Source organism: Eleginops maclovinus, chromosome 23, assembly GCF_036324505.1.
Source record: "Eleginops maclovinus isolate JMC-PN-2008 ecotype Puerto Natales chromosome 23, JC_Emac_rtc_rv5, whole genome shotgun sequence".
Lineage (NCBI taxonomy): Eukaryota > Metazoa > Chordata > Actinopteri > Perciformes > Eleginopidae > Eleginops > Eleginops maclovinus.
The window spans coordinates 6,913,521-6,938,065 of NC_086371.1; the positions used below are offsets into that span (position 1 = coordinate 6,913,521).

General features: G+C 39.6%; 1 protein-coding gene across 1 annotated transcript; it reads left to right on the forward strand.

Moving 5' to 3' along the window:
• The first annotated feature begins 17,216 nt into the window (after positions 1–17,216).
• LOC134860115 (uncharacterized) lies at positions 17,217–22,945 on the forward strand. The gene is made up of 3 exons (XM_063876957.1): positions 17,217–17,408; positions 17,592–22,707; positions 22,891–22,945. The coding sequence occupies exon 2, from the start codon at positions 17,770–17,772 to the stop codon at positions 22,429–22,431; it is 4,662 nt and encodes a 1,553-aa protein (XP_063733027.1). The 5' UTR covers positions 17,217–17,408; positions 17,592–17,769; the 3' UTR covers positions 22,432–22,707; positions 22,891–22,945.
• Positions 22,946–24,545: the final 1,600 nt, after the last annotated feature.

Here is a 24,545-nt window from a genome sequence, read left to right on the forward strand (position 1 = left end):
AAAAAGCTTATGGTTTGGTGTGTTGCGTACATGTATTGTTCTGGCTAAAGAAATATTATCACATGATGGTTAAAAGTCCAAATCACTGAAATCTACTCACTGGCTTCATGAACAATATTCAAATATTGATATTTATAGGCGTGCGGGTAAACTAAATATTTCTCAGAAGCCATTTCTATTATATTATTCTTTAATATCTTCATGCATTTATTCCAAACCGTTTTATTAAACGACATTCAATCTCAACAACAAACACTTGCAATCAATGAAAGATGCAAATTCAACCGAACATCCCAGCAGATTGTTTCTCTGTGGCAGATTTCTCCGTAAAGTAATTTTGCCCTATTCATGGTATGAGGAGAGGATATTTATATGCTTGGCCTTGTCCTTACTTTATTGCCAATGTAACCGAGAGATAGGCTTTCATTGGAGGGGTCCTTTCACTACACTACACTAAGAGCCCTGGCAGGCATCAGTACACGGGGAGACCAGCGCAGCCAAACCGCTTTCCGTGCCAGGCCTTTCACATCATTGTGAATTCCGTCATCGTTGAGCCTCGGGCAACATGATGGAAAATATCAGCCACAAAAATAATTAGCTTCTTGTGACCAACCCCCTTGCCATCATGCTTGAAGAGCGATTGTGTCTGTCCACTGCATCTTTAACGAATATGTTATTTACTTTTTATATTTTTTTAATTCAATCGCACTTTTCGGTTCACCACCAGTTCCTCTCTTAATCAGGAAGATTAAACACTTTTAGCATCATTCCGATTTCATTATGCTGATCAGTTTTTATCTAACAGCTTCCAGAAATACAGAAAACCTCACAACTTTCTTCATATACAGTACATGGATATGTATCATCAGCAGCCATTGCTTTGAATTTAACCAATTTCACAAAGTCTTTAGCTAGCCAATCACATGCAGCATCAGCAGGCCAAAAACACTCTGCTAAAACAATTGATCCATGTTAGGATTTTGGGAGTTGAATTTTAAAATTATTATTTAGGAAAGATGTGACATAAACTTAGAACTACAACAAACAACTAAGCAATCCAAAATAACATTACAAAACAAACCATAAAGGACACTATTCCTCACATTTGTAGTGGTCTTTGCGCTGTTCAGGCATAGTGATTCTGAATAGGTGAATGAAAGTTTCACAAGCAATATGTGTTTTATTTTTAATAAACTCCCTTGGATTATGCAGGAAAATACTAGTTTTTTATTTCTAAATTAATTTCTCAATCACAAAACAGTTAAGTTTTTACTTTTTAAGTCAGCACAGGTGTCAGCAACCTTCATCTGCATGACCTTTAGTTGACTCATCCCTGCTGCACACTGGCCAACACCCACACCCCCTTCCAGGCTCTTAGTCATGCCCCTGTTTTGGCTGCATTAAGACTCAGTTTCTTTTTATTTCACTCTTTCAGGGACATGACCTTTTTAATGCTTCTGAGGAAAACTCATTTAACTAAAATTTTAAGAAAGATATTGAGTAGTTTAAAAAACAAATAATACCAATATGTTGATAAGAATATTTATTTAAAGATAAGATTTATATTTTAATTAGATAACCTTGTAATAAAATCATGGGAGCACAGAACTGGACACAATGAGTACACTGGAGAGTTAATGTCAGACACTGAAGATGTATTGTAAGTTACGGCCGGAAAATGGACAAATGCATTTCCTGAGACAACGTAGTGACACATCAGCTACCCAAATCATCTCTAAAGTTCTGTCCCCTAAACTGCTCCTTTTACCAAAGTTTAACCCTAACCCTTCAAATTACCCCAAACATGATTTAACAAGTGTGGCCCTTATCCTCCAAGAGTGTTCCTATCCCTCTGGCAAAAACTGCCAGCTGACAGATCCACTTTGAAAATGGTGATGTACATCCATATTTGGAACAAAGAAAATATATGCTAACTTGAATTGAATTTGGAATCAGTATTTTGGATTGAAATTGGATTTGAAATGTAAAATTGGAATTATGACCTGGAATTATAAATTGAAATTAAATGAAATTGGAATTTGACTTCGACATTAAAATGTTGAATCGGAATTAAACTTTGAATTGGAATTTGACTTTGGAATAAGAACCTGTGCGTACTGTGATTGTCACATACACATTCATCTGGCAAGAAATGAATATATGTTATGATTTGATTTGACCACATCCTAGTAAGTAATCTGCTCACAATGGCCCCTCTGAGATGCTTAAATTAGTTTACGTCAAGAGTATGTTCACCTCTCAAAAAGGCCCAATCCAAGGTGAACCATCCTCACATCATCAGAGTCTGCTTCGTGTAGTGCGATGCTCCGACACGGATCTTGATTAAGTGAGTCAATTGGCCCAGGGAGGACACTTTCCTCCTATTGACCCTGCTGATGTGTCATCAGCAATAATCTCAGGCAGCTTTTGATAGGAAGTGCTCCTTTCATCGAGCAAAGGCACTGATCTCTACTCCCTGACGCCCTCGTCTCCCGTGCTTCAGGAGAATTGCCAGATGATTTTAAATGAGGGCCAGCTGACATCGTTCAGTAAGTGTAGATGAACCTTACGGTGAGATGTCATTCAGAGGAAGCAATCAGGAGTAGAGCACATAGGTTTAAAAATGACTTTTTTAAAGTTCTGTCAGTTTTTCTATTACAAAAATTAGTATATCAAACACTCCAAACTTTGATTATCCTGGATGACAATTCTCCAAAAGCTGTTTTTTCAAGTGGCTATGTTAACAGTACTTTTTCTTGTTCACCTTTGGGTGTGCTTTTCTGTCTGTTTCAAACTGAAAAGCACACACACACCACGCACCTAGCTGCTCTTGAGATTAAGTTTGCCTTGTAAATATGAAATATATATGTTATTTCATACATTGCATTGCTGTTTTTGTGGATCCAAAGAGACATATTGGTTTGAAAAGAAACTGAAATGGTTTCATTTAAATAATTGATTAGGGAAAATTATATAAAATCACCATATATGTTTACAAATCATTTAAGATTAGAGAAGTCTAAAGAAATACCACATTTGCGAAAAAGAACTTGAATTATTCTTATTTTCTCATTAATCACCTCATTATTCATCAGACTTATCTTGTGTTCTCAAGGAGGCAGGACTTTTTTTGGTTAACAATTTGGTTACAAACTGAACATGATGTAATTCGAACTCGCTGAAAACCTGCTGTTCGCATCAGTAAAATGCTGCCTGCACCTCAACAGTCTAATTTTACACGATATTGATAGATTAACAATACATCACACTCACACTTTTTCGGTCTATTGAGTACTCTTACTACTGTACTTTTGAATGTATTGCTTTTACGCGTAAGGTTGTGATTACTTTTTTCCATGCTTGCATATTGGGTAGTTTTAAAGGTCTCCTGTTATACTATATTTGAACACTATATTGTAGGGCAGTATCTATACAAAACATATCTGTGAAGTGTTTTGCTCAAAACACCATACAGATCACCCATTGTAGCCATGCCTCATACCCCTCTATTTCAGCCCTGTTCCAAAGGTGCTGATTCTGTGACTGTCGCTTTAAATTTGAGCAGAGCTGAAGCTGGTCACGCCCCTTTGGAGCGCATGCAGCTCTCTCTTTCAGGTTTCACTATTCATCCTTGTCCTTTTATTGGAATTGTTGGTGTACAAATGGAGGATCTTCCTCTACGAAAGCCACAATGAAATTGTATGGCCTACTCCTCCCTCCAAGCGAGGCGGCTCATTCTTTTACACTGGAAAAGTGACCGCCCACCTTCAGTTGCTGGATCGATCTGTGATGTTATGGTTTTCTCTCCTCTGTGAAAATGTTCTACCGGGAAAAGATACTCAGCTAACACTGCCGTGATTAACTTACACACCGGGGACACATATTTATGTATAAAAGGTGCATTTTGCATAATAGGGGACCTTTAACATAAATTGAATATTATCTATACAAAGATAGTAATATTCATTGCAGGTTAAGGATATATTTATTTTATTAAATTCACATTAGATCAAAACTCTGACAGTCTCGTCTCATCCTTTATTTGGAATAATTAAACACCTATCAGGAAGTTGTTCCTGCAAAGACCTAAAATACATGGTGGGATGGCTCTACCTAACTTTCAAATCTACTATTGGGCTGCCAATATTAGGAGCTTGTTGTGTTGGCGATGGGATATGTCCTGTCTGGATCTCCCAGGCTGGTTGCAAATCGAATATAGTTCCTGTTGTCCCATCTCACGTTCTGCTCTCTTGTGTTCCTCTATTCCCTTACATTTTCCCAGCCCTGCCGGAATCCAGTAGTGCGTGACTCCTTAAAAATCTGGTCTCAGTTCCGAAAACATTATGGGTTAGTCTCCATGTCTGTTCATTCTCCCATCACAGCCAATCACTTATTCCCTGCCTCTCTTTTGGATAATACATTTACTCAGTGGCTTAAAAATGGAGTGTCGAGTATAAAGATGTTATACAAGGATGGCATCTTCATGTCATTTGATCAGGTTAGACAGGAATTCTCTTTAACAGCTCATAATTTTTTCAGATACTTACAAGTCAGGCATTTTGTACGGAACTACTTTACTCAATTTCCTTCACTACCACCAAAATCACCGCTTGATTTGATCCTTGAAACCCCATCTGACGTGAGGGGGACGATATCAAGGCTATACACAAATATATTTGAAATGGAAGGTTCTTCCCTTTCCATCATAAAAGAAAATTGGGAAAAGGATATGAATACAAATATATCTGAGGATCGATGGGATAGCACAAAGAATTTACTTTTCCTCCATTTGTGCTAGACATAGCCTTATTCAGGTTAAAATTGTACATAGGCTTCACATGTCCAAGGTTAAACTATCCAAAATCTTTCCAGGGGTAAGCCCTATGTGTGATAGGTGTAAGCAAGCACCTGCCACACTTTATCATACATTCTGGTCATGCTCTAGTTTAACAGTATTTTGGTCGTCAATATTCGGGGTATATTCAGCAATTTCAGGTTTCACTATTCATCCTTGTCCTTTTATTGGAACTTTTGGTGTACAAATGGAGGATCTTCCCTACGAAAGCCACAATGAAATTGTATGGCCTACTCCTCCCTCCTAGCGAGGCGGCTCATTCTTTTACACTGGAAAAGTGACCGCCCGCCTTCAGTTGGTGGATCGATCTGTGATGTTATGGTTTTCCCTCCTCTGTGAAAGTTTTCTACCGGGAAAAGATACGCAGCTAAACGCTGCCGTGATTAACTTATACACCGGGGACACATATTTATGTATAAAAGGTGCATTTTGCATAATAGGGGACCTTTAACATAAATTGAATATTATCTATACAAAGATAGTAATATTCAATGCAGGTTAAGGATATTCAAGTTATATTCAGCAATTTCAGGTTTCACTATTCATCCTTGTCCTTTTATTGCAATTTTTGGTGTACAAATGGAGGATCTTCCTCTACGAAAGCCACAATGAAATTGTATGGCCTACTCCTCCCTCCTAGCGAGGCGGCTCATTCTTTACACTGGAAAAGTGACCGCCCGCCTTCAGTTGGTGGATCGATCTGTGATGTTATGTTTTTTCTTAAGATTGAAAAACTGAGATACACACTGAATGGATCAATGGGGAAATTTGATGTAGCATGGCGTCCATTCATTTCTTATGTAGAACAGCTGACGGTGTCACTTGACTCTGACTGAGATGTGAAGTAATTGGGTAATCACTGTGGATGGTTTTTTTAAATTATTTTTTAATATAATTTTGTTGTTTTGTGTTTGTTTGTGTCTATATTTAATCATTTGTTGTTATTTTTGTCTCAATTTCTTATGTGTTGTCTCAAGGGCTAGTTTATGTCTATGTTTGAAACCTCAATAAAAATACATTGACAAAAAAAAAAAATCACATTAGATTAGAATTCTGTATGTGCATGTTATTTTGAAACTTGCAGAACTGTATTCACCGTCATGCTCATTAAGTTCCTTACGAACAAGCCGGCCTCATAATGTTCTCCCTGGTCAGCTCAGTGTGCTATTCAGAGTCCTCACAGAGAGCGACTTTGGCTCATAACTCCTGCACTGTCTGTGTGGGTGTTGTCCTGTTGACAAACAGTGTTCCTATGCCATTTAGCATATTTATTCATTCATTTGACATTTGCTGTTGAGGAAGCAGATGGTCTGAGTCTTGGTTACAAGTTTCTGACATCCCAAGGATTCGCTGCATCGATTACATCAATATGTTTGGCAGAGCTCGCAACTGTGTGCCTTTTTAATCAATGACATATGAACACTATTAAAGCAGAGGTATTAAAAGCTAAATTATTCTTTAACGAGGGTATTTGCATGTGTGTGTATATACTTGCATATAATTTCTAGCATTTACTTCAAAGTGCATAAAATCCCAGATGGTTGGAGTTTACAGCTTTCAGGCTTAACTGAAAAGTCCTTTTAAGCCAAATTAACTTTCAAAACTTTCCACAGAGTCTTGAGACTTCCCGTATTAATCAAAAAGGTTAACTGGAGAAATGTCAATATATTTCCCCCTCTTCATTCAAGCTACAAGGTTACTTTTAATATACATTTGAAAACAACTGCCTTGCCAAAGGCCATTTGGAAAAAATCCAACACTGATATAATCACATTTTGAAAACTAATGGTCAGTAGAGGATTCAGGTAATGTAGAACATTTGTAGAATGATCTGAAATTATTAGTAAACAACCGTTTTTAATCGACTTCCTGCTAGTTTCTCCATCTCATCCTGTTTAATGACTCAGGAAGCCTTTCCTCATTCCATGTTGCTTCTGATTTGACTAAGTTGTGAAAAATACTTTATATTGCTTTATTCTAATCAAAAAATGCAATCTCCCGGAGAATGACAGATTAATTCCAGCAGTCATTGCCCTTGATCCAGTAGAAGATAAGAGGGGGAGGTGGGAGAGGGTAGAGCAGCATGGGCAGGAGCTATGACCTGTGGTAATAGCCATGTGATGAATCCAGATCAACGCAGGCCCTCAGTGGGACACACAGCCACACTCAAGATGGAGAAAATTAAAGAGTTGTAATTATGTTTCCCTGTGGGTCTGCCTCAATGACAGCCAGATATTCATCAACTCACACTGCAGCAGGTGCGACTACACCATGCTTGCACTTATTCATCATCAGAAGCTGACTCTTTGTGACCTTTTCTCTGTGGAGCTCTTTTCTTTTATTGAGCTGTTTGATTGTCATGATGCATTGGCCATCATTTTCTTCTGAACATTCACAGGCTGCTGTGGTTGGGTGGACGAGAGCTTTCCGTGCAGCCTACATTGTGCCACAGCTTGGAGACATATTGAGCTATCCCAGGAAGCAGATGCCTAAAAAAATTAATGCAGGAGTCTTGCCAGTATGGAAAACAGTCTTGTCCCTGCCCCAGATTCCTTGCTACTATGAATTTGTTGACGAAGAAAAGCCAGCTCATGCTGGCTGTAGCCAGAAGCATCTTATGCTGCAGGCAATGGTCCATGCCTGACCCTTCAATCACACTTAATGCATCAAATGCGTCACCCTCTGATGAAAGGGCGTTCATTTGAAATGAAAAAGCCCAATTTCACTGCAGAGGCTCTTAGCAGTAAAACAGTTCTCTGGGATTTATCCTATCTGTATGTGCATACGTTTGACATAATGGGTTACAGTATATGACCAATATGTAGCTTATGCATTACTTATCATTGCATTTTGTATACTGTGTGTGTATATATATATATATATATATATATATATATATATATATTATATATGTATATATGATTTTTCCTTCTTTTCCATTCAAGCTCTGTAAAAAAATGGTATGTTCTGTATGCTTTTATATTTTGAGTATTAAGATAGCAGTTTTCTTGAGCAACATTTGCATTGTATTCAAGAGGGAATGTATTACCTCTGTAAAATAAATTTATTTTGGGCTGATTTCATAGCCGAGTTTTGATAAATACCGTATTTATGGGCTTTTCTTCTCCACTGTGCTGTCAATTCCAGGGTTGGGGAAACAGGACCCAAGTGCAGTAAATCAAGGGGAGGCAGGTAAGGGTCCAAACAAAAAGCGAGCTTTATTCAAAAGCTGTTGACGAAAACACGTAGCAAGGGGAACACAGGACATGAAAAACACTTAGCTCCAGACATGAAGGGCGACAGGCAGGTATCTTGGACAAGATCAGGGAAGAAATGACGACGACCGAACAACAGACAAAAGAGCAACAGGCTCTAAATACACATGGGTAATCAGAAGACAAGAGACAGCTGGAAGGGGGAGGACAAACACAGGGGCAACAGGTGAACACAATGACACAATCAGGCACAGGAGGGAAACGCAGACAGGAAGTGAAGCTTAACATGACATGAGGGGAAAACATTTCAAAATAAAACACAACACAAGGACATGACAGATACGAAACAAGGATCATGACAGTCAATCAGTCGCATTGTTCATTGCTGCCATCATCTTTTGTGCTGATAATAGACATATAATCTCTTAGACAAAAGTTGGCTCAGCTCCAAACATTTTTGTAGTTTCACGCATTGAATTCAACATCAAATGCAAGCAGTATATAAACGTTTGAACTTTGACAGAAGCTGATTGAAACAAAAACCTGCTTTGATGCCATCTTCTGCTCGAGGCATGAAAAAAGCAGCAGCATCTGTCTCCAGAGTCACAAATCATCTAAACAGCAGGCTGAAACAAAAAGAATAAGGGTACAAAGACTTGTGGTCTTAACAAGAAACGTACTGATAATACATATAATATGTATATAATAACAAAAATATATTTAATAATCTGTTGTGAGCTGCTTACAACAAGGTTATGATAACTAGCCAGTGTGTTATTTTTTATATGCAACCAACACTCATACAATACAACATACTGAATGATTACACAAGGTACTCATTGTAGCTTGTGTAAAGAAAGTGTAAAAAGAGTCACAACAACAGCATGCAAAATCTCAGTACAATCGGCAATCACTTGCAACTCTGGGACTTTCATAGATATTCCCAAAGACCAGCCCTCAGCCTTGAAAGTATCCACGTAAGAGAATACAGACGAACCAAATTTCCACAAACTCCCTCCTCTTTGATCCTCGGCTTGCAGTCTGCTTGCAAAGGCATTAGCGAACGGCTCGATATGATACTGATCCATTAGTCTATAGCTAAACACTGGCTGAAGACAAATTAAGGAAATGGCTAATTTGGCAGGCAAGACAGGTCTCAATCAGAACTGCAGGTGTGTTGGAGATGGATGGTGCGAAGAAGAGGCCAGAATAATCTCTATGGGCTCATTTAAATCATTACTGGAGTTATTGCATCTAGTCTGAACAGTGTTATGCGGGTTATCCTGGGAAAAAGCCAAGTATCCAAAGTTTTCCAACAACAGCAGAGCAATAACTTTCATACCTCATCAGTGTTTGACATTTATTTGAATTTTTCCTCTTAAATCAGTTTTACCCCATAACTGTGTTTCACTTGCAGGGAGCTTAAACATGAAGTTGCATTCTGAACCTGTATACCACTGTTGTGGCTTAACCTAAATACATTCTCATGATTGACAGCTTGACTGCTGATGCCTCGTGATTGATATAGTTTATTCCCCACACATGCTTCACACAAAAGGAGCATGGTTTGGGTAAAAAAAGGATTTGGCAAACAAGAATACCTTCAGGACTCGTTTCCATCTCCATAGCAGAGGAGTTAGAGTGAGCAGAAGACATATTATTTTCAACCTGTGCATTACAAATGTTCATTGACTTAAGGGGTTGGAATATATGGATTTTATTTCATTTTTTGAAGCAGCAGTAGCAGCAGCAGTAGCAGCAGCAGCACAAAAACTAATCTCAGACCTTATTTTAACTGTTGTTTGTACAGAAATGTCTGTAAGTGTGTATAAAACATGCATTCAACTTTTTCAGCCTAAAGGACAGACTGTAAAAAAAAAAACACAATAAGATAAACCTTTACATAAGTCACAGCAGCTGAGAGCTGGCGTGTTGTATTATTGTTGATTGATTCTGATGCAGCAGCCTCATCACTGTTCTTAATTAGAATTCGTAGCTGGAAAGCTTCCCAGTTAAAAAAACACTTATAAGGTTCACAATAGTGCCAACAGAAAGTTCTCCTCAAGTATACAGCCTCAAATGTGTTTAAACAATACTTCCATTCTATTGTTTTTGTCAGTCATAATAATTCTGCTACTAGGTGCAGTTATGAACACACAAACACTTGGCTATTTATGGACCCTACCTACTGTATTTTAGACAGAATACATACTTACTTTTTACTGTTTGAAAAAGGGATAGCCCCATCCACTCAAAACATTAGTTGCTGTTTGTTTTTGAGACCATCAATAGGGGGGGTGTTCACCGTTGTGAGGAAGTGAAACCATTGCTTGTATCAAAATGATCTAAGATTTATTTAGCCCAAATGTATTCAAATCAAATAACAGACAACTGTATTCACAGCATGATGACAGTACACTCCTCATGGGAGGAAAATCCTAACCCTGCCTAACAAATGCAACTTAGTGCAACTCATTTAGTAGAAGGATAAAAGAATGAATCTTTCCAAAATACAAAGCAATACCTGCACATTGAATACTATCATGTAAATCCCTTTCTCGTTTCATGATTCATATTTAAAATATTGTCAATATCTCCAAGATCAGAGGGCATTGAACTCTGCCAGGAACTGTGTGTGGACCATGGTAAGGTTTTTCTAATTCCATAGAATGCATACATAAACTTCACTTGTGCATTCTGAATACATATCTTGAATATTTGTACTGAATTATATTCAAACCAGCCAATTTAAAATGACAAACTGCTCGTGATTTGAAAGCCAGACATTCATTTACATGAGAATAAAAATCATCTGAAAAGAAAAGTTCTAAAGGATTTTCTTTTTCTATGTGAGGCTTCAGGCTGTCATTTGGAGTTGCAGTGTTGATGTTATATTTTAGAAAACGTCCTCAGGTTCTGAATATGTATTAATATATCAGGCAGCTGGTTGGTCTAAAGTGGACAGTCCACCTGTTGCACAATTAACCCTGGTGCTCACTTGCTGGTTATTTTTTTGGCAAATGTTAAAACACTTTTTGTTTTAAAAGCGAACCTCTTGTTTGGCCCCTTCTCTCTCTTCTCACTCTGCATGCACAGGAAGTACTGTTCACACCTGCTGTCAGTTGTTGTGTAACCAACCTGTTAAGTGCCCACACTAAATATGGCATGCATAATTGTTCTGGGCTTTGATGGTGGGCTGCAGTTTGTAGTCAAATCGCGTACAGAGTATTGTCCAAGCAAACAAGATAGTCTTTTGGATGAACCTTTGTACCAAACATTACAGACCAGTGAGACTTGCAGTACCTTCTTGTTGCTCTGAGTGACTGACTGAGCATGATTGCAATGAAATAAAATGAAATGAAACATTCAATTTGTGAAAAAATAGGCTTGAGTTTCTGATGTGTAATCATGGCCTGAACCCTTAGATGGATAAAAACAAAAAAAAAGTCTGTGGGCTATGTTAAGAATCACTACATGGGAAGACCTCGAATAACTTGCCCAGAGAGAAATCTTGTTTTTGTGAGCACAGATGTCAGTGTTTGAGACTCAGCAAAATCTCCTACTGATGTTGTGCCCCAAGACATGGCACAAGGCAGTTCATCTGACTAGCAAAAAGGAACATTTTAATTGTATTTTCTACTCATAACACATTGATATATTAAAAAGCCCTGAACTGATTCAGTCATATCATGAATGCTGATGCTCAACTGCCACAGATAGTTTTCTGCAATATTTCATTTAATATTTAGGCAGACCCTGCTGAGGCCAAGGTGAAGTGACTGAAGGGTCTGTTTAGATACTTTTCACAATATAACAATTCATTGGTTGAACCACGTTGTTGTATATTGAAAACAGTTGTGAAACCAGCTTCCAAGTTTGTTAGACAGGCCATGTTTAAGGTACTTCTGCATTGGATTCCCTTTGCAGCTTGAGATTGCAGCTTGGTGTAAACCAAACACTGAATTTGCATGTGAAGGATTACATTGAATGCATTGCAGTTAGTCATTTGCACTGTTATGAGAAATATGTTTGTAGTGTTTGTTTTGTCATTTGGTTAAATTCAGTGATTTGTTATCTATATAAAACAGTGTATGCCCTGGGCAAAAGACAAACAAGTCAAATCAAATCAAGAGGAAACACTGAGTCGGCACCGCCCGGATTGTTAAAATGTTATGAGGAAAATGTACAAATTTGTCTCTATTTCAGGAAAAACAAGAAATAAGAGATTTGTCAACATATGATCTACTATGGCTTCATCCCTGGCATCTTTTCATGTTGTTTTTCATGCTGTATCATCTTGAATGTATACGTAAAAATAATGTGTTGCTTTGCCATCCAATGCAATCTTAAAGCACAATATGAGTCAGACAATGCCTGTAATTGTAGGTCAAAGAATTTTGAAAGGCCATGCACTCTAACTGACCCCCCTGAGGTGCAAACTGGCATCTCCTTTGTGTCCTCATAATCGGAAGGTTTACTTTTTGAAAAACGTACACAAAGCTTAATTTTCTGGCACTGTGATGACAAAACAGCAGATACTCAAAGCTAACCCAAATTCCTGACATTTAACAAGATGGTGTCTGAAATTGTGACTCAGTCTTTTTACCTTGGGCACGATTTGACTCAAACTCAGAAGTCTCATCGTATAAGATTAATTATAGTGTTGAATTAAAGAGAAAAAATTACTCCCATTTGTGTTCTGAGGCTAGAATGTTGAATTGTAAAGCAGTGTCAACAAATATCTAAATCAGAAAACTATGTGACGAGAGGAATACAACTATTTAAGTATACCTGCTCTTTAAAACTTTTGACATGATTTAAGACACATTTTGTGGTTCAGCAGCTTTATAAAGCCTGTGCCATATTGATGCCAAAGAGCTGATTAATACACCTCAAGCATTCATTTTAAAACCACATATTATTTCAGCCTCCCTATGTTGTCTGATTCTAGCCAATAGACAGGAGTTCTCTCTTTTTTGCACAAGACTCCTTTTAACCTTTTTTTTCTGTAACTGAGTGCACAGCCAATTGCTTCCCTTTGTTATTTAATAAGACCCTTCTGTTTGATAAGACTTTAAATTGGATTAAAGTCTATTTTTTATCCCCTTGACAAAAATTACATTTCCATATCTTCCTAAAGTGTCAAATGGATCCCCAAACAAAACATTTTAAGAGGATGTAACAGCGATTTTGACAGAAATCCAAATTTCAAGACATGAATGGATCGATTATTAGGTCATAGGTGCCAAACAAAATAAAAAACTGAACAGCATGTTTTTGCTTTTGTTACAAAGGAAGTGGCTGTTGTTTGAAGTTAGGGGGAAAAACGCTTAGAGGATGCTCATGGAGTTATTATCCATTCCCAGCAGTCAGTCACTGTTTATTCTGCTACCAGTCGATAGTTGTCCCAGTACACGGTGTGAGTCGTTTAGAGAGGATGTGCAAACAAAACAAAAGCAGGAAATTAACTGCAAACCAAGCAGAGATATTCACCAACACACAACAGTGAAGGGTTTTCATTTCCATCCAAATCATCAGCAGCAATATGAATCCAGTTCAGAAATTACACTCTTTTCTTAATGGAAGTCTCTTCCTTAAAGCCATAAAAAGGCAGTGTTGGCAATAATTGGAATGGGTTAAATTCCACACTGGTTATTAAAATGTTTATGATGTTTTGTAGAAGATGATCATCAGTTTATATATCTTCCAATGACAAGTGAGACAACAGAAAAACAATGTCCAGATTCAAATGACTGGTGAGCGTGTCATCACAGCTCCGTGTTCAATTACTGTGCCCATATTGCGTGGCTAATTGACTATGTTCTTGCAAAGGCAAAGAACAAAAGTGTTTCAACAGTATAGCTGAAAAAAAACAAACAATACATTGAAATCTGCTATATATAATGCTTATTACGCAAATTCTCCTCAGCAGTTTTCTTCCACGGTGAAACGTTGCCTCTACATCGTGTACTTTTGCTTTTCAGCCCTAAATGCATCTTAACAGGGGTTGCAAAAAGGGAACCAGGGCGCTATCAGAAGCATGCAAACACCGATTTTCCTCAACACTTGTGTACCCTCTCTACTATCTAAGCTTTCCCTTTCAGTTTCAATTGGACACAAATCCTACACGTGAGCATAAGAAATGGGTTAAATCCTATATCTATGGTCAAACCCCTATTCAGCGGGGATTTTGGTTGCAGGCAAAGCACTGACTTACACGTGTGAAATGCAGAGAGATACTGTACGAGAGAAAGGGAAGCAGACTGCATGATTTAGAGAGAGGGATAGAGGGAAACTTTTTTTTTTACTTGAGTCCTCAATTGGTTCTGCTGCTTGTTGCCTAGTAACCGCAATCGCCTTTGAAAGGCACTCTTCCTTGCTCAAAATATCACTAAAGATATATTCACATTCTGTCTACCAGACACTCTTATCGACAATGGGACAATAACGTCCATTTTGGAGAGACAATGCAAGCAAGACCTGTTTTATTTTATTATTTCACTTATTCTTTTCTTGAAGATAGCTCCTTTTTTTTGCTAAGCATACAGTTGGTAAAAGGGGGAATTGAATTCATGTATTTAATACAGGCATTGCATTTTGGTGCTTTGAGCTTTTAGCCAAATAGGTTTTCACATATTAGCAATTTGAATTGGCATTTTGGTCCCGAATGCCCACGATAAACATAGTTTAGGAAGATTATTAAAACAGAATTAAGATCTATTCTACCATACTGCACAAGTCATGTTGCTGATAGTTTAATTGTTTTATTTCTGTTTTGACTATTTGTTTTTCCCATATGGTTTTAAGACATATATATATTGATCAACATGAGTGTTCTCCAAAAGTAGTAAAAGTAAACATTGCAATTCCGTTTTACTTTTGTAGGAAGGATAGACAATATTTTTAAGGCTCATGTCTGTCTCTTTTCTTTTTCATGTCCACATATTTTGTCAAGAATCGGAAAAGCAAGAGAGGCACAACAGACAGAGCGATCAAAATACTGTTTCTCAACATCCCAGAGAATACAAATGTATATAAAAAAAGAAACACACATTTCTATTTAATCATTATTCAGTTCTACCTAAAATCAAAGGAGAGGTCATCCAAAAAATGATTGTTCAAATCCTTTGTATGTTTGCACGGCCCGAGTATCCTCTCTGCACAGTGCACACTGATAAACAATTCTATACACGCAGTTAAAGAATTATGTACCAAAACTTTTTTTTGCTGGTGGTTTCAGGCCTTAGCACGCTGAGTAGCCTTTGTGCATAATTGAAGATAATGACGGCTTTCTGACTGAAAAATTGTACTCAGCTGGTACATGTATGTTGGGTTTAATTGCTAAATCAGTGGGTGACTGTAGGAAATGTTCTTTTATTCGAAGCCCAGAAGTCAATTTAAAAGAAACGAAGCAAACCTCCTCTTGTAAGTTTTAAAAGGAGTATTTAATAATGGATGCAGCAGTTTCACAGCTGTGGCCCAGTAGCTCAGAACACACTTGAACAGGCCCAAAACATGAATAGGGTTCACGATGTGTTCACTGTCCGAGGGTCCGAGCAAAAGAGATCGATTCCTTTGTTGCATTGCTCTTTGTCCAGAGGTCGCCTCTTCCTATTGGTCGCCTCCAGTCGTAACAGTACTTCCAGTCAGTTTAGTGTATACGTGGCATTGGGTCATCTCCCTCCTTAGGGTATTATAGCGTCAATAAGGAGAATTAATCATTGTGTGTTTAATGTATAAAACCACAAGTAATTCCCCTATTCACTCTTTTATTCAGATTCTGTCCGCTGAGGAGACCAACGCTCAAACCCGCATTTTTCTTCCGTCCGGCATCAAGTGTCATCAGTGTTGTATACATCCGGTTACAATAATAAACAATTTCAGTGACACATTGTTGGCAGCAATGAGGCAATCTGAAAATGTTAAATAACTTACTTTAAGTGGTCTGGTCAAGGCAGTGTTGGAAGCAAATCAGCTACTGACCAAACAGCCATTTCACTCACAGCTTTTGCAGTAGGTAACAATAAAATAGAAACTTCTTTACCTTAAAGTCATTTAAGAGGATAGAGTGGCAGAAGATTTAAACGGATTCAGAAGAATGGTATATGAAAGAACATTATATATATATATAAAAGAATACAATGAATGTAACACTAAACAACATTTTCTACACACCTTCCTTTCACTGCAGTGCTCAATAAGCCTCTTTTGTCTTATATAGAGTCGAACAGGCTGTACATTAAATGATGATTTAGAGTAAATTTGCACATGTGGTGCTTTTTATTTTACCAGTGAGGGAACTTTACCAACTTAGCGCCTCATTAGATATTATAAAGGCCATGCTCACTGTTTTCAATCATTGTCCATACTCATACACATGTACAGTAGAGTAGGTAGTCCTGTTCAAGTTTTGAACGCAGAAAATCTTTTGTCGGATCCTCACGTGCTAATTGGGTGAGGTGGGATATACTACCTTATGCTAAAAGGGACTTATTGGAGTGTGACGGATAGCAAATTGTCTGCCTGCAAAGAATAGGGTGTTCTTTGCAGGCTGCTGAAAGGCTGGAGCCACACTGACCATTTTGATCACGGAAGAAAAATTGATTACCAGTGCTGACTCACATTACCCCCCCCACCCCACCCCCCCCATCCCCCCACAGTTTTGTAAAATGTCTGCATCTGCAATCACATTTGTGCCCTGGAAAAAATGAGAATAATATAATGGGTATTGATTCTAATAATGATAGAAAAAATGTTGCACTATGGATTTGGCCAAATGCACAAAGCCCGCTGTTTTTAAAATCAGAAAATTAAATACAAACATAAATCTGAATGGATAAATACACGTTAAAATCCTGGTCGTTTTTACATTTCTGGCAGTTGAGGTGTACATAACATCAATGCAATAATACATTTCAGTTTAATTTGACTGTTATGTCATTCAGCCCTTGGTTAATTGCATTGATAAGCACCATAAGTCTATAAAGCATTTAATAAATAAATGAATAAAATGTTTATCCATAGGCTAAAAGAAAAATATCAATCAAAAGTTAAACAGAAAATCTACCACAAAAATGTTGATGGTCTGGCTTTATTGAAAAAGAGTAGTCTATTGCAATCATAAAATAAATAATATGTGTGTCGCCATTAGGGCGATATATTTTGACTTTTATTTTGACACATTGAGAAAGAATACAAACTTTTACTTTGATACAATTTCCTGTAACTTCCTTACCACTTCCTGCCTTGTCATCAGTTACTTCCTACTCAGTTCCTATCTGTTGAAAACAGTTAATACTTAAGAATTCCTGACCGTGAAAGATGCTAGAAGCAAAGTCGTAAGTAAAACTCATTGTTAAGTTAAATAATTGATAGATTAAGTTAAGTTTAAAGTTGAAAGAGAAGGTAATAATAGTCTTAAAAGATCGTTTTTATTTACATGTATTTACAAGGATATTTCATAAGACTTCATGTGAAGCTGAACTTTATGTTAAAAAATGTCAAACTTTGTTTTGTTGCAGTTTTCACTCTGCCATGTAATGCTGGAATCTTCAGTAAACAACAGTGAAATGTTAACTACGACACAGACTCCTGGTTATTGCATCAGAGTTTAACTTGTTGGATAGCTTCAGTTGTTACACTGCAGTGAAGACAACACAGTGAAAAGACTGAGAAGTTAGCATTGAATAACGAGTCAAGATGGAAACTACATCTAATAAATCAGGAAAAAGTGGAAGCAGCTTTCATTCATCTGCCTCATCAACCAATGCTTTACTTCGTGCACGAGCAAAAGCAGCAGCTACTAAAGTGCGTGCCGAATATGCTGAGCAAGAAGCCAAAGCTAGGATAGAAAAAGTGAAAAAAGAGACTGAGGCTGAAACACTAGCCATCTGCCGTGAAGCAGCAGAAGCTGAAGCCGTAGCAGCTGTCTGGGAATCAGCAGTTTCAGGAAGCAACAATTATATTGTGCTGGATGAAACAAATTCAACAGAACAAAGCAAACTTGAACGGACAAGTGAATACATCCAAACTCACTTCCATTCCACTAACTCCGTCCAACAAACAGCCATGAAGGCTAGTTCGCCACCAACTCAACCAATTACCTATGCCACTCTCAGTTATAGCCCGAACAACCCCTTTGTTTCACGCCATCAGCCGCCTGTTTTTTCATACGACAGCACAAACAATGTGGATTTTACAGACTATGACTTAGACTATGCGCCACCAGCAGCCAAAGAGTCAGTCAGCCAGAATCCATTTACCCGAGAAGGTCCGCGGGTTATTCCCAAGACTCTTACCTCGCAGATCAGTGACTTGAATATTGGAGCTCCATCCTTCAACCCCCAGCCAACAAATACTCAAAGTATGCCTGCAACTGAACACCTGGCACAATATTTAGCTCGGCGTGACCTAGTGAATACAAGTTTGTACGAGTTTGATGATAAACCTGAAAATTATCGTGCTTGGCTGTCATCATACAAAAATGCCACTCAAGGACTTGGTCTCACAGCCACTGAGGAATTGGACTTGATGACGCGATGGCTTGGAAAAGAGTCCAGCAACCAGGTGAAACGTCTCCGTGCAGTGCACATAGCAAGTCCACAAATAGCACTGGGGAAAGCTTGGGAACGTCTTCAGGAGTGTTATGCAGCCCCAGAGGTGATTGAAAAGGCCCTCTTTACCCGACTGGATGCATTTCCCAGAGTCTCAGCCAAGGAAAATCTGAAGCTACGAGAGCTAGCTGACCTGCTTATGGAAGTGCAGTGTGCTAAAGAAGATGGCTACTTACCAGGCCTGTCCTACCTGGACACGACACGCGGAATTGAACCCATAGTGACCAAGCTGCCTTATGGACTCCAGGAAAAATGGATCTCGGCCGGTTCTAAGTATAAAGAAGCAAATGGAGGACGGTTCCCACCGTTTGATTACTTCACGAAACTCATATGCTATGAGGCCAAGAAGAGAAATGACCCTAGCTTTGCCTTTTTAAATACCACCACAATGTCATCTGTCAGAGCTGAAGGTGCCTTTCCTAAAACCTTCAAGAAACCCATTGCAGTTCACAAGATCAATGTCACTCCCACAGAGTCAAATGTCTCTAGTGATCCGAGTAAGATCTGCCCAATACATGCAAAACCCCACCCACTGAAGAAGTGCAAAGCCTTCAGAGCCGAAACTCTTGATGACAGAAAGGTATTTCTGAAAGAAAACGGAATCTGCTTTAAGTGCTGTAGCTCAACCAACCATATGGCAAAGGACTGCACTACAATTGTTAAGTGTTTTGAGTGTGACAGCACCCGACATATCTCAGCTATGCACCCAGGACCAGCACCGCACCTCACGACTCCTCTGACCTCGCCACAGCATGGCTGGGAGGGAGAAGAGGTGAACGACACCAGTGAGGTTAGCGCAAGCTGCACAGCAGTATGTGGTACAGGACAAGTCGGACGGTCATGCTCCAAGATATGCCTGGCAAGAGTGTACCAGAAAGACCACCCAGAGGAAGCCATCAAGGCCTACGTCGTGTTAGACGACCAAAGCAACCGATCGTTGGCCAAGTCCAGTTTCTTTGACAAGTTTGACATCCACACTAAGCCATATCCTTACCAACTGAAAACATGTTCTGGTATAGTAGACACTTTCGGCAGAAGGGCATCAGATTTTATCGTGGAGTCCCTCAATGGAAAAGTTAGGATTCCCTTACCACCACTCACTGAGTGTAATGACTTACCTGATAATCGGTCTGAAATTCCCACACCAAATGCCGCTCTGCATCAGCCTCACCTGTCAAAGGTAGCAGAACACATCCCAAAGCTGGACCCCACTGCTGAAATCCTCCTGCTGCTAGGGAGAGACGCAATCAGAGCACACAAAGTAAGGGAACAAATAAATGGCCCCGCCAATGCACCCTTCGCACAACGCCTTGACTTAGGCTGGGTGCTGGTCGGAGAAGTCTGTCTAGGGAGCACACACAAGCCGAACGTCAGTTCCTTCCGGACGGCCATGGTCGACTGTCATCGGCCCTCACTCTTCCAGCCATGCACAAGCCTTTTGCACATTAAAGAGGAACTTCACGACAGACTGCCAGGAAACAGTGCCTTACCACCCAGAGCTAAGGAACACAGTCTGGGTCAAAATGTGTTTGACTGCACGGAACAGGACAATAAGCTAGCACCTTCAATCGAAGATGAAACTTTCCTCAAAATGATGGACAAAGACGTCTACAGAAACGATTCACACAGCTGGGTTGCTCCATTGCCGTTCAGACTACCTAGGCAACAGCTTCCCAACAACCGCGAGCAAGCACTCAAGCGGTTTGGCTCACTCCAACGCCAATTCAAAAGAAAGCCAGAAATGCAACAGCAATACGTGGAATTTATGGGTAAACTGCTGAAAAACAACCATGCTGAGGTGGCACCAGAGCTAAGAGAAGAAGAGTGCTGGTATTTACCAAGCTTTGCCGTGTATCACCCACAGAAACCCGATCAAATCAGGGTAGTGTTTGATTCAAGTGCCCAACAGTCTGGGATCTCCTTGAATAACGTGCTCTTGACTGGACCGGATCTGAACAACACCCTTCTAGGAGTGCTCATGCGGTTCCGAAAGGACAAGGTCGCTGTGATGGCAGACATTCAACAAATGTTTTACTGCTTCCTTGTGGACGAAAAGCACAGAAACTACCTGCGATTCTTATGGTTCAACGGACCAACCTTCCTGCGCAAGCCCTCTGTTCAGCCAGACCCTGCCTCAGTCATACCTCAGTCATTCAGCATAGTCTCACCAGAGTCAGATGCAGAGGTCCGTCCAGCGGTGAAGAGCTACATTACTGATCTACAAGGGAAAGTTCTCAGCACAGAGCGCTTTGAAAGGTTCTCCACATTCGACACTCTCCAACGAGCCATCGCACTCCTTATTCATATAGGGAGATCCTTCAGCACTCCGACAGGCAAGTGCAAGGGATGGCATCACTGTGACTTACCTCGTTCAGTGGATGAGCTTTCCCAAGCAAGAGAAGTCATCATCAGAGCTGTTCAGAGGAATACCTTTGTGAAGGAATTTGAAGCTCTGGAGAGAGGAAAGCAAGTTCCGTTAAGCAGCTGCCTACGCTCTCTCAACCCAGTCTTACAGGATGACCTCCTCTGCCTTGGAGGCAGACTGAAGAATGCAGATGTGTCCATTGAACAAAAGAACCCTGTCATTCTCCCAAAAGAACACCATGTGTCCTTGCTTCTCACCAGATACCACCATGCCCAAGTAAAGCATCAGGGTCGCCAGTTAACAGAAGGTGCTGTACGAGCTGCTGGGCTCTGGATCCTGGGAGGCAAGCGGCTCGTTAACTCAACTATTCACAAGTGCATCACCTGTCGCAGACTTAGAGGACGGATGCAGGAACAAAAAATGGCAGATTTGCCCACAGAACGCCTTACAACCTGCCCTCCCTTCACGTATGTGGGACTGGATGTCTTCGGACCCTGGCACGTCTCCACCAGACGCACCAGAGGGACACAACCTCAGAGCAAGTGCTGGGCCATACTATTCTGCTGCATGAGCTCCAGGGCAGTTCACATCGAGGTGATTACCTCAATGGACACCTCAAGCTGCATAAACGCATTGAGGCGTTTCTTTGCCATAAGAGGACCAGCCAAACAACTGAGGTCAGACTGCGGCACAAATTTCATTGGGGCTTGCAAAGAACTTGGGCTGAGTGCAGATCAACCAGACAGCACAGTGCAGAGGTATCTGCAACATCAAGGATGCTCCTGGGTGTTTAACCCGCCTCATGCCTCACACATGGGGGGTTCATGGGAGCGCCTCATTGGGTTAGCCCGAAGAATCCTGGATTCGACGCTCCGCGAACACAGCACTCGCCTAACTCATGATGTTCTGTGCACACTAATGGCAGAAGTGACAGCAATTCTGAACGCAAGACCACTAGTTCCAGTATCGAATGATCCCGAGAATCCATTCATCCTCACACCATCGATGCTGTTAACGCAGAAAGTGGGCGTCCCACCACCTCCAGGTGACTTCACAGGCAGAGACCTCCTCACGAAGCAGTGGAGACAAGTACAAGCATTATCCAACTTGTTCTGGAACCGTTGGAGACAAGTGTACCTGTCAACCTTACAAAGCCGCAAGAAATGGACAAGGTCCCACCAGAACCTGCAAGACGGTGACATCGTCCTCCTCAAAGACAACCAAGCTGCCCGCAACAACTGGCCTTTGGCAGTGGTCACAAAGGCTATTCCAGGAACAGATGGAAGAGTCCGTAAGGTGGAACTAAAGACAGCAAACCAAGGCCAACCAAAGACTTACCTTAGACCAGTGACGGAAACGGTTTTGCTTCTTCATAAGAACTGATGTTTCAGTTGTAGATCTTAGTTGAATGTAATGTTCATGCTAGTATAGTGACCTCACAGTGGTCACAGCGGGGAGTGTGTCGCCATTAGGGCGATATATTTTGACTTTTATTTTGACACATTGAGAAAGAATACAAACTTTTACTTTGATACAATTTCCTGTAACTTCCTTACCACTTCCTGCCTTGTCATCAGTTACTTCCTACTCAGTTCCTATCTGTTGAAAACAGTTAATACTTAAGAATTCCTGACCGTGAAAGATGCTAGAAGCAAAGTCGTAAGTAAAACTCATTGTTAAGTTAAATAATTGATAGATTAAGTTAAGTTTAAAGTTGAAAGAGAAGGTAATAATAGTCTTAAAAGATCGTTTTTATTTACATGTATTTACAAGGATATTTCATAAGACTTCATGTGAAGCTGAACTTTATGTTAAAAAATGTCAAACTTTGTTTTGTTGCAGTTTTCACTCTGCCATGTAATGCTGGAATCTTCAGTAAACAACAGTGAAATGTTAACTACGACACAGACTCCTGGTTATTGCATCAGAGTTTAACTTGTTGGATAGCTTCAGTTGTTACACTGCAGTGAAGACAACACAATATGCATTACAAATTATACAACAAATAAAAATATCACTCAATGTAGTTTGTAAGATAACGGTAAGTCAATGAATAATTGCAATCTGTTGTTAATTAAATCCATTTTACCTTTGTTTTGTATAATTGTGTCGCACTTTGACAGTTGTGTCGAATCAGCCAGTCCGGTGAAGACGCCCAGGTGACGTTAATGAGCGACTAGCTTAATGTCAAGTACCTAGCTGAGGGAGCTACGGTGATTCCAAGTGTTTTCTACCGTAAGAATAATCTCGACTCCGGTCATGAGCTCTGGAAGTAATTACAAAGTCACATAACTTGTAGTTTGGCCTCATAGCAAACAAGTCATGAGAGTTAAAAGGTGCAACGTTTTTCAAAATAAACTACCCTGGCTTATAGTTAGATTTGGCTAGTTTTCCTAGCTGCTAGTGCTCCTTTTCGCCTCCTAGACTGCACAGAGAAGAAATGTCATCTTCAGACATCGTGAGTTGGATTTACTTTCTCTTTCGGTGTCTGTGTCTGTCTTGTTCTGTAAATGGCCTTATTAATGGCTAAGTCATCCCTGCAGTGGCTCTGTTTTTGCTGTGTAACGTCATATATGGAGGTCTTGAGTAGGCTAAATACCGAAAGTCCCTTTTTGCCTTTAAAATTGCAAATGTTGTGTTATTGCTCTACACAGTGACGCAAACACTACAGGCTGCTGAGGTTTTGGCCTGTGGTAGTGATTCATGTGAGATTTCAGATGCGGTGTCCTGTACAGAAGTTCTCACAGTTGGTTAACGTTTTGTTTTTGAGCTGTAGGCTGTAATGAATGATTGGCTTTGATGAGAAATGCACCATTAAAGAAGGCATTTTTGTGGGCTAAGCATACAGTTGGTAAAAGGGGGAATTGAATTAATGTATTTAATACAGGCATTGCATTTTGGTGCTTTGAGTTTTTAGCCAAATAGGTTTTCACATATTAGCAATTTGAATTGGCACAACAGACAGGGCGATCAAAATACTGTTTCTCAACATCCCAGAGAATACAAATGTATATAAAAAAAGAAACACACATTTCTATTTAATCATTATTCAGTTCTACCTAAAATCAAAGGAGAGATCATCCAAAAAATGATTGTTCAAATCCTTTGTATGTTTGCACGTCCCGAGTATCCTCTCTGCACAGTGCACACTGATAAACAATTCTATACACGCAGTTAAAGAATTGTGTACCAAAACTCAAACAAAGATCACATCAGATAGTGTTCTTTGGAACAAGTGCTAATGAAATGGGATCTTTGCTCTAATGTGTATTTAACTGTATTTCCTTGATGTGAAAACATTTAGCCATTCCTCATTTAGACATTGAGCAATATTGCTGCTGAAGCAGTAAAACTATGCTGCTGTGCCGCTGAATATGTGACAATTTGCCACCCAAAAGCTGGAACAAAAGTTGGGCTTTAATGGAGCCTGTCTTTCTGCCAGTAACCAGTTGGATACTGTCTTGCAGATTCAATCCACTAACCTGACAGGGGGTATA